Genomic DNA, 17699 nt, shown 5'->3' on the forward strand with positions numbered 1-17699 from the left:
TGGAATTCTGATTGTCACAGTACAGCGCCTCACCGCGGTGGCTATTTATATTTCCAGAAAGTAAAAGAGAGAAAATGCTTTTAAACATCTTTTCTGGGAAATCTTTATTTCGCTTAATTAGGGTCGCTGTAGACGATAGATAGGTCCTGTACCGAGAGAGATGGCCGGGTTTTCAGCGTCTCCGGAACTGTGTCCGACACCGGCGCCCCCCGTAGCGCGCCCAGCCCCGCGGTATAAGTTCCACCCTCCTCTTGCCGGCCCCGCCCCCAGCTCCTCCGCCCATTGGTCGCCCGGCGTTCGGAGACCCGCCCCCAGATTTGAAAGCGGCTTCCGGGGGGCGGGTGGGAAGCCTCTTGCGCGACACTGCCGCGCGCGTCCCGGCGTCGCTCTAGAAGCCCCGCCCACTCCCAGCGTTCAGTGCGGTGCCCTGGCCGCCATCGTTTGAATTTGAAAACACATTTCGCCGCCGCGGTGCTCGCAGGTGGAGGGGGCCTAGGCTGCGCATCCGCGCCGGTGAGGCGCCGGCCCAGGTGAGGGTGCGGAGGAGGAGGTGGGCGCCTGCACACACCCCAGGCCTGAGGCGTTCGGAGAAACGGCTCTGGCGATCGGAGCAGCTTCTTAGGAGGCTCGGTACACGCCCCCGAGGTGTCGCTCCGGAGCTGGGTGCGCGATGGAGGGCTGAGCCGTGGCTGGGGCTTAACTTTTGTCTCCACCTCTTGTTAGCCGGAGGGACGCCAGGTAACGTGTTTAATCTTTTTGGGCCTCCGTTTCCTTCTTTGTTAAGTGAGGGTAATAATAAGAATAGCACCTACTCTGCAGGTTCTTGGGAAGAGAAAATGACATGTGCTGTCAGGTTGCTAGAAACAGTGCCGGCATAGAGTAGGCACCAAGTGTTTGCAGACATTAATAGTTGTAGTGTTGCCGCTGTTGTGGAGGCGTGGGCCTCCATTGCCAAACCCATTTTCCTGGATGGACGAGGTGGGCACGTTGCGTGGCATGTGACATGCCCTCTTTTGCGGGGGGGGGGGGGGGAGGGTGTGCCCTGTCATGCTCCTCTACGTTTAGTTTTCAGGCCGTTGTCGGTGCTTGGGGCTGGTCCTTTGGGCTTTGCGGTGCCAAGCGGAAGGGGGTGTGTGCGTGTGGCGAGTGCAGTGATTGCTGATTGTCATCCGCCAGGTTAGAAAGTTACTGTTTCCCACCTCCTGCGCCAGAGATTCCTGCCTGTCACAACTCTCTAATATTCCTTGCGGGAGGACTAGTGAACAGAGTTCATGGCCTTCAGTAATCCTTGCTTAAGGGGATCACATTCAGGTTTGTTTTTGTTTACAAAGAAGGCGGTGCGGTTGAGCATCCACCTGTGAACCCGGAGGTCAGTCGCTTCGATTCCAGCCAGGTCAGGGCACCTGGGCTGTGCAAAGCAGTTAGGCTCTAATGGCTAAAAATAAATTTATTGAGCCATATACAAAGAAGATGGATAGGTAAACTTTTTGAGTTTGGCATCTCATTGGGTTTTTATTATTATTATTATTATTATTATTATTATTATTATTATTTTTAAATGGTCTCTGCCCTCAGGGAGATTGCATTCTTTTTTTTTTTTTTAAATATATTTTATTGATTTTTTTTACAGAGAGGAAGAGAAAGGGATAGAGAGTTAGAAACATCGATGATAGAGAAACATTGATCAGCTGCCTCTTGAACACCCCTACTGGAGATGTGCCTGCAACCAAGGTGCCCTTGACCGGAATCGAACCCGGGGCCTTTGAGTCCTCAGGCCGACGCTCTATCCACTGAGCCAAACCGGTTTCGGCCTCATTGGGTTTTTAAAAATATTTATATTTTATTGATCTTTCACAGAGGGCGAGAGGGATACAGAGCCAGAAACATGGATGAGAGAAACATTGACCAATTGCTTCCTGCACACCCCCCACCGGGGTTGTGCCTGCAACCAATGTATAATACATGCCCTTGACGGGACTCTTCAGTCCAGAGACCAATGCTCAATCCACTGAGCCAAACCGGCCCCTGCCTCATGGGGTTTTTGAACTAATGTTCCTGGCCTGCTATGTGGATCAGTATACAAGGACCATATTTGATCCGTTTATGTAACACCTCTGGATGCCCATTACTATTTTCCTGAGCCAGAACCATAGTTTGAGAGTCCCTGATCTGGATAGTTCATAACATTGTCAAAGAAGAGCAGGGAGCTCTCTTTTCCCCCTGGTATCATGCATCTTGTAGATTCTCGGTAAATGCTTGAGTGTTATTTTTTTTATTTTTTATTTTTTTAGTTAAGGTTATCTTTGCATTTAAGTTTAGTGACTTGATGTTTCATTTGGTTGTAATAGTTTACTGACACATGGAATGATGTGTTTGATACTGCTTTGAATATATCCACATACTTTATTTCCATTTTCGTTTGCATTATTTGGAAGAATTCAATTGAAACTAATTGTCCAGATAACTAAGTTGAACTCGTAAATACTAAAACGTTACAAAAATCTGCAAGTAACATTCTTTAGAAGACAATAAATAACTAAAATAACTCAAGGTTCTAATTTACACCACCCTTACTATTTGATTTCTGAGAGGATGTCAGGCAGAAATAGAAACGTTTCATATTGTCTGACCTTTACTAATGAAATCTCCTTGGATGAATTTATCCATAGGTGGATCATATGAATAATAGTTGAAGGCTGTTGTATTTGATTCAGAGTCTGTAAGTAATTTGATCTTTTTGTCTTTTCCATGGGTCTTCATTTTATAGAGCAGGGGTGGGAAACCTTTTTTCTGCCAAAGGCCATTTGGACATTTACAACATTATTCGAGGGCCATCCAAAATTATCACCTTAAATTAGCCTGCTATATTTGGTCAAACAATTAACTCACCCCTAGTACCTTGGCAGGGCCAGACCAACTGATTTCCCGGGCCTTGTACGAACTACATGCCAGACAATCCCGACCCCTGTTATAGATGAAGCAGTTTGATGTTTTCCTTCTCTGGAAATGTAGTCATATGGAGGAAGTATGGGCTGGACTCAGACTTTTTAAATTCCATAGTCTTAAATGATGCTTTATTACAGGTCCCTGAAGAAGTTGTTGTTAATTCTTGCAGAATGGAATCTAATGTAAATAAGGATGGGGTGCCTAGACCATCATATGTTTTTAGTGCTGACCCAGTTGCAAGGCCTTCAGAAATAAATGTTGAAAGCATTAAGCTGGATCTCTCTCGTGAATTTTCCTTAGTTGCTTCAAGCACGGAGGTAAGTACAAGAAAAATATGTTATCATAATTGAGTGGAAATATGTGTGATGTGTACACACCCTTGCAGACAGGTATGACTAGAGCAGAGCTTCCAAACTTTGTGGGTTTAATTTGGATGGAAAGGCTTGCTTCAGGAAGGGAATCTTTTTTTTTTTTTTTTAAATATATTTTATTGATTTTTCAGAGAGGAAGGGAGAGAGATAGAGAGCTAGAAACGTCGATGAGAGAGAAACATCGACCAGTTGCCTCCTGCACACCCCCCACCGAGGATGTGCTCGTAACCAAGGTACTTGCCTTTGACTGGAATTGAACCTGGGACCTTTCAGTCCGCAGACTGACGCTCTACCACCGAGCCAAACCGGCTTCGGCGAGGAAGGGAATCTTAGCAAGTTTACCTTAAGGATTTTCACCTTAGCCAAAACCTGTTTGGCTCAGTGAATAGAGCGTTGGCCTGCGGACTGAAAGGTCCCAGGTTCGATTCCCGTCAAGGGCAAGTACCTTGGTTGCGGGCACATCCCCAGCAGGGCGTGTGCAGGAGGCAGCTGATCGATGATTCCGATGATTCTTCTCTCATCGAGGTTTCGATGTTTCTAACTATCAGTCTCTCTTCCTTTCTGTAAAAAATCAATAAAATATATTAAAAAAAAAAAAAAAGGATTTTCACCTTAGCCTAATTTAAATTAAGTGTGATGGATAGGAAAGACCCAAGCTAGACCCCCTCCATGTTTCTGGGTTACTTGGCAAGAATTTGTTTCTGTGTGTTATGCTCATTTGCCTGATTCCCCTTCAAAATCCCTGACTCTCCCCCCCCAACCCCCCTTCTTCTTTTTCCATAATGGCATATAAGCTTGAATTGCCCAGTGCCTTTTTAGGGTTTTCATATTATTATGGACCTTCAAATGTATATACATATAATAGGATTTGGACAGTTTCACCTGTCTGTCTCTATTAATTTGATTTTTAGCCCAGTTAGGTGGAAAGAAATTTTTTTTTTAGCCCTCACATTTCTTCCTTCCTTCCTTCCTTCCTTCCTTCCTTCCTTCCTTCCTTCCTTCCTTCCTTCCTTCCTTTCTTTTTGAAATCTAATAAATCTTTATTGTTCAGATTATTACAATTGTTTCTCCCTTTTCCCCCATAGCTCCCCTCCACCCGGTTCCCACTCAACCCTCTGCTGTTACTCCCCCCCTTCCCACACTGTCCTCATCCATAGGTGTATGATTTTTGTCCAGTCTCTTCCTGCACCCCCCACACCCCTTTCCTGAGAATTATCAATCCACTTCCATTCTATGCCCCTGATTCTATTATATACACCAGTTTATTCTGTTCCTCAGATTTTTAATTCATTTGATTTTTAGATTCACTTGTTGATATGCATTTGTTATTCATAATTTTTATCTTTACTTTTTCTTCTTCTTAAACAATACCTTTCAGCCGGGACCGGTTTGGCTCAAGTGGATAGAGCGTCGGCCTGGGGACTGAAAGGTCCCGGGTTCGATTCCGGTCAAGGGCATGTACCTTGGTTGCGGGCGCATCCCCAGTAGGGGGTGTGCAAGAGGCAGCTGATCGATGATTCTCTCTCATCGATGTTTCTAACTCTCTATCTCTCTCTCTTCCTCTCTGTGAAAAATCAATAAAATAAAAAAAAAACAAAAACCTTTCAGTATTTTATATAATGCTGGTTTGTTTTTATATAACTCCTTTAGCTTTTTCTGATCTGTGAAACTCTTTATCTGACCTTCCATTCTGAATGATAACTTTGCTAGGTAGAATAATCTTGGTTGTAGTTTCTTGTTATTCATCACTTTGAATATTTCTTACCACTACAGTCTGGCCTGCATAGTTTCTGTTGAGCAATCAGCTGACAATTGTATTCATAAGACCATTACTACAATCATAGCGAATATCTCTATTACCTTTAAAAGTTTCCTTGCTCCTCCTTGTAATTCCTTCTTCATATCACACATCCAAGTTACTACTGATTAATGTTTTATCTACATATTAGTTTTTACTTTCTAGAATTTTACATAAATGTAGTCATAAAAGTTATGTGCTCTTTTATTTATTGGTTAGGTTCTGGTTTCATTCACTTAGCACAATTATTTTGAATTTTATGCATATTGTGTGTAAAAGAAAGTGTCCATGGTGTGGGTATTTCAGTTTGTTTATCCATTCACTTGCTGCTGGGCATTTGTGTTTACATTGTTTGGCTATTATTAACAAAGCTCCTATGTACTTTTGTGTACAAACCTTTGTATGAACATAATGATTTCATTTTAAAAAATGAGGTAGGCTCATTTCTTCCCTGGAGGAAGCACTAAAGAGGATGCTATATAGAAGAAATATTCTAAATTCATGATGGAATTGAGCATTTGGTTTGATAGGGGATTCTGGTTATTTATGATTTATTCCAGAGCTCTATGTTTTAGAACTCTGTTATTAATATTTAGTTAGAAAGGTTAGGAGTTTATGGAAAAAAGGCTTATTGTAAACTTCAAGTTTTTTTTTTAACAATATAGAAAGATGAAGTTTTATAGTATTTTTTTAAAGATTTGGTTTTTATACATATAAAATGGTTAAAAATGAGAATCACTGTCTGCTTAGAGATTTTGTATAATCTCAGATTGATTGTTATAAAACAGTCAGCCACTTTAAAGAAGGATAATCTCTGAATTGTCACATCTTATATTTTTATTTTATTTTATTTAATTTAAATATATTTTATTGATTTTTTACAGAGAGGAAGGAGAGAGATAGAGAGCTAGAAACGTCAATGAGAGAGAAACATCGACCAGCTGCCTCTTGCACACCCCCTACTGGGGATGTGCCCGCAACCAATGTACATGCCCTTGACCGGAATCGAACCTGGGACCTTTCAGTCCGCAGACCGACTCTCTACCACTGAGCCAAACCGGCTTCGGCCACATCTTATATTTTTAAAATATAATTATTTTGTTCTTCATTTATAGGCAAGCAGCTTGGAATCCAAAGATTATCTTCAGGTTTGTCTTCGAATAAGACCATTCACACAGTCAGAAAAAGAACATGAGTCTGAGGTTTGTATTGCATTATACTTTCATTAAATGGGCAAAATGTAATTGCTTTTATAATTGTTTTTATTGTGGGATTATTTTTATTTGTTTGTTCTAGGGCTGTGTGGATATGCTGGACTCACAGACTGTTCTGCTGAAAGATCCTTTGAGTATACTTGCTCGGTTAAGTGAGAAAAGCTCTGGGCAGGTGGCACAGAAATTCAGTTTTTCTAAGGTAAGTACCCATATGAATCTGAAGATTTTCCTTTTTAAAAAATATTTTTATTGACTACAGAAAGGGAGAGAGAGAGAAACATCAATGATGAGAGAGAATCATGGATTGGCTGCCCCCTGCATGCCCCATACTGGGGATTGAGCCCGCAACCTGGGCATGTGCCCAGACCAGGAATCGAACCCGGGACCCTTTATTCTGCAGGCTGATGCTCTATCCTCTGAGCCAACCAGGGTAGGGCTGCAGATTTTTCTTTTAAGGAAAAGATACTTTTCTTAGGTTAAATTGTTACATATTTGTATATAATTAGTTATATTCATCTTCTGCTTATGGAACTTAGATCTTAGGCACTAGTATTTTTTCCCCTCAAATTCCAGGTCTGTAAATTTATATGTGAATAAATCACAATTTAGTTCTTACAGTAAATTTTTCTTAAAAAATATATTTTTTTCAGAATTCAGATGAAAAATTGTTTGGCTGGGTCAGAATTCTATCTTGAAAACTTTGAGAGTAGGTAAACTATCAAGTTTACTGGTGAGAGTTAGGGATATGGCACCTATTTTAAGGATGAATCATAAAATGATTTAAAATATTTAAACAGATTAATTTTTTAAGTGTTTTGGTCATTTGTGTTTTTTTAAAAAATTTAATCTTTATTGTTCAGATTATTACAATTGTTCCTATTCCGCCCTCCCCCCCCCCCCCAATAACTCCCCTCCATCCCCTCTCACCCTCTGCCTTTACCTCCACCACTGCCCTCATCCATAGATGTATTACTATTTTTGTCCAGTCTCTTCCTGTACCCCCAACACCCCTTTCCCCCTGAGAATTGTAAGTCCACTCCCTTTCTATGCCCCTGGTTCTATTATATTCACCAGTTTATTCTGTTGATCAGATTTTTTATTAACTTGATTTTTAGATTCACTTGTTGATAGATATGTATTTGTTGTTCATAATTTTTATCTTTACCTTTTTCTTCTTCTTTCTCTTCTTAAAGAATACCTTTCAGTATTTCATATAATACTGGTTTGGTGGTGATGAACTCCTTTAGCTTTTTCTGATCTGTGAAACTCTTTATCTGATCTTCCATTCTGAATGATCACTTTGCTGGGTAGAGTAATCTTGGTTGTAGGTTCTTGCTATTCATCACTTTGAATATTTCTTACCACTCCAGTCTGGCCTGCATAGTTTCTGTTGAGAAATCAGCTGACAATCGTATGGGTGCTCTCTTACTGCTTCTAAAATTTTTTTTAAAAAAATATACTTTATTGATTTTGTACAGAGAGGAAGGGAGAGAGAGATAGAGTTAGAAACATAGATGAGAGAGAGTCATCGATCAGCTCTCTTACTGCTTTTAATATCCTCTCTTTGTCTTTTGCTCTTGGCATTTTAATTATGTTTCTTGGTGTGGCCCTCTCTGGATTCCTTTTATTTGGAGTTTTCTGTGCTTCCTGGACTTGTAAGTCTATTTCTTTCACCAGGGAAGGTTTTGGTCATTATTTCTTCAAATAGGCCTTCAGTATCTTGCTCTCTCTCTCCTTCTGGCACCCCCATACTTCAGATGTTGGTACGCTTGAAGTTGTCCCAGAGGCTTCTTACACTATCTTCATATTTTTGGATTCTTTTTTCTTTTTTCTTTACTGATTGAGTGTTATTTGCTTCTTTGTATTTCACATCTTTGACTAGATTCTTAAAGCATACACTGACTCTAGTCTGCTGTTAGATCTTGTATATTATTTTTTATTTCAGTCAGTGTATGCTTAATTTATAGATGGTCTTTTTTCATATCTTCGAGTGTCATTTCTCGAAAATTCTTGAAAAACCTTATAACTGTGGTTTTGAATTCTATGTCCAGTTGTTTGCTTTCGTCCATTTCTTTCATTTGTGATCTGTTTCTTTGTCTCCAAATGTTGGCTGCTTCCCTGAGTTGATAGAGTGGCTTTGTGTGCTAGGTGTCCTATAGGGCCCAGTGGCTCAGCCTTCCCATTTACCTGAGGTGGACACTCTTGGTACACCCCTTTGTGGGCTGTGTGCTCAGTTTTGTTGTTAGTTAAGCCTTGATTATTGTTGGTATCACTGGGAGTAAGAGACCTCCAGGCCAATTGACTGTGAGGATCATCTGTGTCTAAGCTGGGATTACTTCTGTGCTGAAGACACCCTTATGAGATTAGACTTGCAAAAGCCTCTGTGCTCAGGTTGGATGGGGCGGAGTCTCAGGGTGGGGCAGACAGTATTGGTTTCCCATCAGCCCTGCCCTAATAGGCCCCTGGGTCTCTGTGTCTCACAGTAATCGCTGCAAGCACCTCTGAGAGTAAGTCACCCTTGAGTTTTGTCCGTTGTCAGAAAGTGCAGTTTGTCCTTGAATGAGTCTGGGTCCTCAGAGTCTTGCCCAGAACTGGAGTTCAGAGTAGTCGGGAGCTTGAGAAAGCCAGCCGTATACTCAGTTGCCAGTCCTCTCTGTGCACTTGTCTCCATACCTCTGCGTTTTGCAGCTCCTCTGAGTCTCAGTGTGTTTTTCTCTTTCCTTCTAGTTGTAGAATTTCCACTCAGCCAGCTTTCCTGTGGTTCTGGATGATGTCTGTTTTGTCTTTTAGTTGTAGTTTTGAAATTGTTGTGCGAGGCAGCAGTTTAGGTGTTTACCTATGCCACCATTTTGGTTTTTCAACATGAGAGATTAATTTAAAGAAAGATTAATTTCAAGATTTATCTCTCTTTTTGGGGGGGGGATCTATTTCTCCTCTCCCTTTGGGATTTTTCATACACACAGAGGTAGAGTAGAACTCATTGTGAATATTAACTTGAATTTTCTAAAAAGATTTGTTTTTAAAACTGCTTATTTAGGTTTTTGGTCCAGACACTACACAGAAGGAATTCTTCCAGGGTTGCATTCTGGAGCCAGTAAAAGACTTTTTGAAAGGACAAAGTCGCCTGATTTTTACTTATGGGCTAACCAATTCAGGGAAAACATATACATTTCAAGGTAAGTTGCTTTGTTGCTTTTTTGTTGGTGTTAGAAGAAAATGAAGTATTAATATTCACTCATATAATACTTGCATGTAATTATGTTTCCATTACCTAGTACATTTGCTCCATTTTTAATAGTAATGAATAATTGATTGTGTACTGCTGATGGCTTTTAATTCACATTGAGTTAAGTCATTTATGAAATTGCATTACCCATATGATAGGGAATTAGATGATAAAAAATCAGCAAAATGATTGATGTGACAGTGAATTGAGCATGGATAACCAGGGTATGACTTTGTTTCATTTTACTATTGTACTTTGTGATTATGGATGATTGCAAATCTATGGCATAATCTGAATGTGTTATTTCAAGTTTTGCTTCAAAATAATAATTGATAAAATTTCTATTATATAGTGAACTAAAGTGATAAACTGAGTAATTCTTCAACTTCTCTCACTTTTGTTTTAGCTCTTTACCTTTGTCTATGGTGGTATAAGAGGAGGAGTGTTGGTACTCCAGGGACGTTTTTGCTTTCTTAACTCTGAGGGAGTATAAAACAAAAATTATTTTCACAGGCACAGAAGAAAACCCTGGCATTCTGCCTCGAGCTTTGAATGTATTATTTGATAGTCTTCAGGGAAGACTTTATACAAAAATGAACCTTAAACCACATAGATCCAGAGAATATTTACGGTTATCAGCAGACCAAGAGAAAAGAGAAATTGCCAGTAAAAGTACATTGCTTCGGCAAGTGAAAGAGGTATGGAAGTATTTTACTATGCAAAATATATGAAAATCATGACCTTTTATAAGCTCTTTAGTTTGTTTCAGCCTATATTGAAATACTTATGGTGGTAGTAGTTGTCTTTTCTTTTTGAGAAAAGTACTAAAAGCTTCTTTGAAGACATCTCTTCTTTTTTCTATTTTGTACAGACAGCAGAAATGTTTCAACAAAACAAATGTAAATGGTTCTGAAATCTTTTTTGGTTGTTGTAGAAACACATTGTATTTACTATGCAATGATTTAAAAATGTTTTATTTGTAAAAGTAATATATATACATAAAATCTAAAAGGAACATGAAAAAAAAGTGAAAATTTCTTATAAGTTCATTTTTGAAGAAAAAACTACCATTGACAGATTGGAAAGTATCTTTTATGATCTTTTTCTCTCTTACAAAAATCTATACACAGAGCTTTCTATACAGGGGCGGGCAAAAGTAAGTTTAGTGTTGGGAGTATGTGCAATAGTATAATCTTTGATTTTTTATTTTATTTTTAAAATATATATTTCTTTATTGATTTCAGAGAGGAAGGGAGAAGGAGAGACAGAAACATCAGAATGATGAGAGGGAACCATTGATCAGCTGCCTCGCCATCCCTCTTCAGTCTGCAGGCCGATGCTCTATCCACTGAGCCAAGTTGGCTAGGGCGAAACGGTTTATTCCTTTTCTTTTTTTTTTTTTTTTAAACATATATTTTATTGATTTTTTACAAAGAGGAAGGGAGAGGGATAGAGAGCTAGAAACATCGATGAGAAAGAAACATCGACCAGCTGCCTCCTGCACAACCCTCACCGGAGATGTGCCCGAAACCAATGTACATGCCCTTGACCAGAATCGAACCCGGGACCCCTCAGTCCGCAGGCCGACGCTCTACCACTGAGCCAAACCAGTTTCGGCGAAACGGTTTATTCTTGAATTAGTTATTTTATTATTTGTTTGTATTACAATGTTAAACTAACTTTGCCCATCCACATATATATATATAGTAAATACATTGAGTGGCCAGATTAGTATGATCTCTGAATGTATAATAATCTGAGCACTCAGTGTATATCCTATATAATAAAAGGCTAATATGCAAATTGTCCCCTCGAGACCAGGAGTTCCACCAGCAGGCAGGCCAGCCAACCGCCCATGTCCCCTCCCCCTGGCCAGGCTGGCTGGACCCACTCATACACAAATTCATGTACTGGGCCTCTAATATATATATATATATATATATATATATATATATATATATATATATATATGTATATGTATACACTGAGTGGACAGATTATTATGCGTTCAGAGATCATAATAATCTGACCATTCAGTGTGTGTGTGTGTGTGTGTGTGTGTGTGTGTGAAAAATACAGTCATATATATGGTTGTGTATATCTCCCCCCCCCATTTTTTTTATTCATTTATTAACTGTGTACATAATTTAACATTAAATTATGGTCGTGTATATCTTTATCAGTAGTATATAGCCTTGTTTAAACAAAAGTGAGGTTTTTCTATACATACGTTCTATGACTTGTTCATTTAATACATTTTAAATCTCTGACTATCTTATTTCATGTGTCTCTTACCTATTAGGTTATGTTTTAATCTCTCTTTTATTTTTTGTCTATTTCTTCTCTGCCTTCTGAATTTTATATTTTCTGACATTTATCTTATTACGATTATTAAAAATTACTGATAGTTTTTATAAATATTACCAAAATATGGGGAGGATTTCTTTTTTGAGATATTTAGAAATCAGGGTTTCAAGGTAGTAAAAAGTTGTTGATTAGTGGAATTCAGAGTTCATGATGATGGTCATGAAAGTAAAATAGCATTTTAACAGAAGACATGGAGATTGTTAGAAATTTCATAGATAAGAGAGAAAATTAGTCATTTATAGTGAAAAATTTTTTCCTAAATTATTTCTTTTTTTAAACTTTATTTTAATGTTTAAAGTATTACAAATAGTATATATGTTATCTTTTTTCCCCATTGACTAAGTTATTTCTATTTAAAACAAAATAAGATTTTGCCTATGAAATTAAAAATGTTTAAAAAATGAGCTACTTTCACATATTGATTATAAAGTGTGTTTCTAGAAAGCAATTTGGCAATACTGTTAAGAGTGAGAACTTAAAATTTTTTTTATTACTTCGACCAGTTAAGACTTAGGTATATACCTAAGGAAATGATTGGCATAAAGAAGGAAAAAAAATTAAGATGTCTTGTTATTTTTAATGACAAAGCTTTATAAGTAGTCTAAATGTTTAATGATAGAATAATTAAGTCATAAAACATTCAGTTTGTGGCCACCAAATGTTTACAAATAAATTTAAGTATAGAGATAAAAAGCTTACAATGTAATAATTATGGAGAAAAGAATAGATGGGAATATATTGAAATATTAAGAGACGCAGGGATTATATATACTGATTTTTTTTTTTTTTTTAAATACTCATATGTAGTTTTTCAGATTTCCTTTGTGAGAATGCATTATTTAACTAGGAAATAAGTACCTGGCCAGCATTGTCGAGTGGTTGAGTGTTGACCTATAAACCAGGAGGTCATGATTCAATTCCCATCAGGACACGTGGCTCGATTGTGGGCTCAATCCCCAGGGTGGGCCATTCAGAAGGCAGGTGATCAGTGATTCTCTCAGCATTGATGTTTCTCTCTCTCTCTCTCTCTCCCTTCCTCTCTGAAGTCAATAAAAATGTATTAATAAAACAACAACAACAACAACAACAACAAACTAGGAAAAAAGTTAATAGGCACTTGGAGTCTTGTCCTGATATGCCAAAATTTTGGGTTTGATCTCTGGTTAGGGCGCATACAAGAAGCAACCAATGAATGCATAAATTTCTCTTTCTCTCAAATCAATAAAAAAAATTAATAGAGGTCATTGAGACATTGAAAGGTGATTTGGTTATTGACTTCTTTGGATAGATAAATTAATATATTGGTAATTTAATCTTAGCTAAAAGTGTTTTTTAACTTCTAAAAATATCTTTCTGTTTTAGGTTGTTGTGCAAAATGATAGTTATGATGCTCTTTATGGTAAGGTTTCTTTTCTCACCTTTAAAATGATTACATTGCAAAGCTTTTAATTTTTGAAAAACTTATTTAATTCTTCAGTGACACAATAATACTTGGAAAATGGTACATAGCTATATGAAAGGTCATTTACTATAAAGTTTATTTGGATTTAATATCACAAATACTTCATTTCACTGTTTGTGACTTTCACGTTGAATTTAAATGTCCTGTACATTTAATTTCAGTTTAGTTCATTGGTATATTTTCACAAAGAAAAGGGGAAGCCAAACTTTGGTTAATACAAATATTAGTTAAATAAGCTTTGACCCAAAACTTATTTAACATTGCTGGTCAAAAGATTTAAGGTACTTAGTTTTTGAAGTGTAGGAGTCTTGATCTATTTTGTTGTCTCATTTTTTAGTCAACTGCTTAATTTTGTGATTATCCTTTTATTTTTTATAGGAAGTTTAACAAACTCTTTGAATATCCCAGATTTTGAAGAATCTATGAAAGATTGTGAACAAGCTAGCTTCAATATGGATAATATAAAATTTTCTCTGTGGGTTTCTTTCTTTGAGATTTATAATGAGTATATTTATGACTTGTTTGTTCCTGTGTCGTCCAAGTTTCAGAAGAGAAAAATGCTACGCCTTTCCCAAGATGTAAAGGGCTATTCTTTTATAAAAGGTATACTAATGGGTACTTTTAATTTTATTGTTCTGAAGTTCCTTATTAGGCTTTGTTATTAACTGTATGAAAGCAAACTGGAAATTGAAAAATTTATTACCAGTTATTAACATCAAGATAATAAGGGAAGTTTGTGCTCTGCAAGTATATTTTGGTATGCTAATTAAACCTGAATACAGAGATTTATTTTAGTATGTATTGTGTTTACTTGAGTATCATTGATTGAATTTTGAAAAGTGGGAAAAGCTATTGATAGTCACATTATTCTGTTACTTGTAATAGTGTCCAAACTTTGGGGATTTGGAAATGTTTTTGTTTTTCTACAGTGATACTTTTCCAATCTTTTAAACCACTCCTCAAACCAGATTCATACATATTAATAAAATATATATGGTATATATTTACAACTCAGAAGTTTTATTAAACTTAACCTTACTATAGGAATGCACTTTGATATTTTCTATATCCTACTTCCGTTTTTATAAAATACTGGTTATGACTATAAGTAAATTTGATTTTATGATTCACTAATGAATTATAACACAGCTAGGTAGTCTTATAGGTAGTCTTGTAGGTTTAATATGTACTGTGTCTTGTTTTTCTTTTTTCTTTTCCCTGAATGTCTAATTCTAAGGAGTCTTACCCGTTTTACTTATTTATTTACTTATATATGTATATGTATTTTTTTTTTTTAATTGATTTCAGAGAGGAAAGGAGAAGGGAGAGAGAGATAGAAACACATGATGAGAGAGAATCATTGATCGCTGCCCTCTACATGTCCTACACTAGGGATCGAACCAGCAACCGGGGCATGTACCCTGACTGGGAAGTGAACCATGACCTCCTGGTTTCTAGGTCAACGCTCAAGCACTGAGCCAGGCTGGCCTGGCTCTTGCCCGTTTTTTTAATTTTTCCTTTGGGTGACTTTGTAAAATAACATTTACTTTGTGTGTTTGTATAACTTAAATACTGGAAAGTTATTTAAATATCCTTTTTTTAAAAAAAAAAATATATATATTTTATTGATTTTTTTTTTTTTTTAAAGAGAGGAAGGGATAGAGAGCTAGAAACATCAATGAGTGAGAAATATTGATAAGGTGCCTCCTGCACACCTCCTATTGAGGATGTGCCCATAACCAAGTATATGCCCTTGACCAGAATCGAACCTGGGACTTCTCAGTCTGCAGGCTGATGCTCTATCCCCTGAGCCAAACCTGTTAGGGCTATTCTTTCTTTCGGTATATAAAGAATGAAGTAGCTGAGTTGACGCCACCTAGGGCATGTTATTACTATGAAGTAGCTGAGTTGACTCCACCTAGGGCATGTTATTAAAAGAAAGATTTCATTATATGTCTTTGGGAAAAGAGATTACAAATCTTCAATGAGATTACATTGTACAACAGATATTGGGTTTTTATTAATTGACTAGAGGGAGGCCCAGGGCATGGAATTCATGCATGAGTAGGGTCCCTACGCCTGGCCAATGACCAGGACCAATTGGTGCCTTCTGGGTGCTGGCCGGGTCCTCCCTTTCCTAGCTGCTGGCTGGGGCCTTTCTTCATTCTGTGCCACCCCCTGTTGGTCAGCACATGTTATAGCAAGCTATTGGTCTCCCAGTCAAACTCCCATGGGGACAATTTGCATATTAGGTTTTTATATATGTAGATATAGATATTTGTCCTATTTATTTTTTAAAGATCTACAATGGATTCAAGTCTCTGATTCCAAAGAAGCGTATAAACTTTTAAAGCTAGGAATAAAGCACCAGAGTGTTGCCTTCACAAAAATGAACAATGCGTCTAGTAGGAGGTAAGGAGTAAATCCTATGGTGTAAGCCTGAGGCACCCAGGTTATTCTGTGCTAATGTAAATGCAACTAACTTAAGTTTAAAGTGGGCAGTAGGTTTTCTGATATGTTAAATGAGTTCATAGGCATAAAAACTATAAACTAAAGAGTGCTAAACACATAAGATTATCAGGACTATTTCTTATTTTGACAAAGTATTTACTATATTTTTACTCTTTACATGAATAAGCTTAATATGTTAAGAGTTGCCAATAATGGAGGACTTTGTGTTCATTTAACCCATGAGCACAAACAGACTGTTAAGAGAGACTCTCAGGGGATTAAAAATATGATATTTTGATGGGAGGAATTGGAAGGTGAGAGACAAGGAAATATTTTTAAGTAATGAGACATTTAAAAGAGGTCTTTTCTTAAGTGTAAAAGAGCCTTGACCCCTTCCAGGTAAGCCCGTATTTAGGCCTAATATATGCTTTGCTTTAGGTATATACTTAAAGAAGATTAGCTGTATGTAATACTACTTTAATAACATAATCTTTGTAAGAAAATTGAGACTTTATTATAAATGATTACATTAGCAGAAGTTGGAATGTTAAGAGGAGCAGGTTCAAGGGATTTGGAGCTAAATGAAAAGTGGCAGTGGAACACTGGATTAAAATACCTGGCAGCTAGTTGGGAAATGCAGTGCTAGAGGTCTGGCTAATATCAGGGTATAAGTAGATGTTGATTTAGATGGTTGTGTCTCCTATTCAGAATGCAGAAATTAAAATGGAACGTAACATTTGATCTTTGTATATTTCTTTTAGTCACAGCATATTCACTATTAGAATATTGCAGATTGAAGATTCTGAAACGCCTCGTGTATTGCGAGTCAGTGAGTAAGTTGAGTATTCTTGAAATTGTAATTATACTAGTATATATATTTATACACAAACACACACACACACACACACACATATATATATATATATAACAGATACTTAAGGTATCTATTATTGATTTCATAGAGGAAGGGAGAGGGAGAAAGAGATAGAAACATCAATGATGAGAATCATTGATCGGCTGCCTCCTGCATGGCTCCACTAAGGATCCAGTCCACAACCCCAGCATGTGCCCTTGCCAGAATCAAACTTGGGACCCTTCAGTTCACAGGCTGACACACTATCCACTGAGCAAAACCAGCTAGGGCTGTAAATGATTTTTAATTTGTTTTGAAGGACTTTTAAAGTTTGTTTTGTTTGTGTTTATTCAGATTGTCTTTATGTGATCTTGCTGGTTCAGAACGAAGCATGAAGACCCAGAATGAAGGTGAAAGGTTGAGAGAGACTGGGAACATCAACACGTCTTTATTGACTCTGGGAAAGTGTATTAATGTTTTGAAGAACAGTGAAAAGTCAAAGTAAGTGTTGCTGAAAGTGTTATATTTAAACTTTAAACTTCACTAGTTTTGGAAAGTTGTTTTTAACCTGTATGACTACATATAGATTATGATTAAAATACTCAGAGATTGCCCTGGCCTGTGTGGCTCCATTGGTTGGAGCATTGTCCTGTGTACTAAAGGGTGGAGGCTGGTTCACTGTCCTGACATATGCCCAGGTTGTGGTTTGGATAGCTGGTTGAGGGTGTGTGCGGGAGATGGCTGACCAATGTTTCTCTCTCACATCATTTCTCTCCTCTCTAATATAAAAAATAAAATACTTGGAGATCTTGGGTTAAAAAAAATTACAGGAATAAAAAAAACATCAATTCATGCCAGTGACTCTTCAAGTAACCACATTTTTTTTCATAATAAATATGTATTGTATCAATAGACACTTTGCACAGTAGGTTTCTCTAAAATCACTTTATTCTTACTAGTGCATTGTATTCTAGATGTGATAGATTTCTGCATTAATTAACCTTTTAGGCT

The 17699-nt window shown here is 37.4% G+C and overlaps 1 protein-coding gene across 8 annotated transcripts in view; it reads left to right on the forward strand.

Moving 5' to 3' along the window:
• Positions 1–392: 392 nt before the first annotated feature.
• KIF20B (kinesin family member 20B) overlaps positions 393–17699 on the forward strand; it is a 58832-nt gene continuing 41525 nt past the window's right edge. For 3 of the 8 annotated variants that reach the window (XM_084903913.1, XM_084903916.1, XM_084903917.1), the window contains exons 1-12: positions 393–530; positions 2670–2719; positions 3084–3263; positions 6231–6317; positions 6412–6528; positions 9367–9505; positions 10069–10253; positions 13285–13321; positions 13763–13987; positions 15685–15796; positions 16597–16668; positions 17043–17189. In XM_084903913.1, coding sequence (XP_084760039.1) covers positions 3117–3263; positions 6231–6317; positions 6412–6528; positions 9367–9505; positions 10069–10253; positions 13285–13321; positions 13763–13987; positions 15685–15796; positions 16597–16668; positions 17043–17189 — 1268 coding nt within the window. In that variant the 5' untranslated portion in view covers positions 393–530; positions 2670–2719; positions 3084–3116. Of the gene's footprint in view, positions 739–2669; positions 2720–3083; positions 3264–6230; positions 6318–6411; positions 6529–9366; positions 9506–10068; positions 10254–13284; positions 13322–13762; positions 13988–15684; positions 15797–16596; positions 16669–17042; positions 17190–17699 lie in introns of all 8 variants that reach the window. The other 5 variants (XM_084903918.1, XM_084903920.1, XM_084903914.1 and 2 more) reach the window with 4 other exon arrangements.

This window comes from Pipistrellus hanaki (genome assembly GCF_964339955.1).
Source record: "Pipistrellus hanaki genome assembly, chromosome: 14".
Classification (NCBI taxonomy): domain Eukaryota; kingdom Metazoa; phylum Chordata; class Mammalia; order Chiroptera; family Vespertilionidae; genus Pipistrellus; species Pipistrellus hanaki.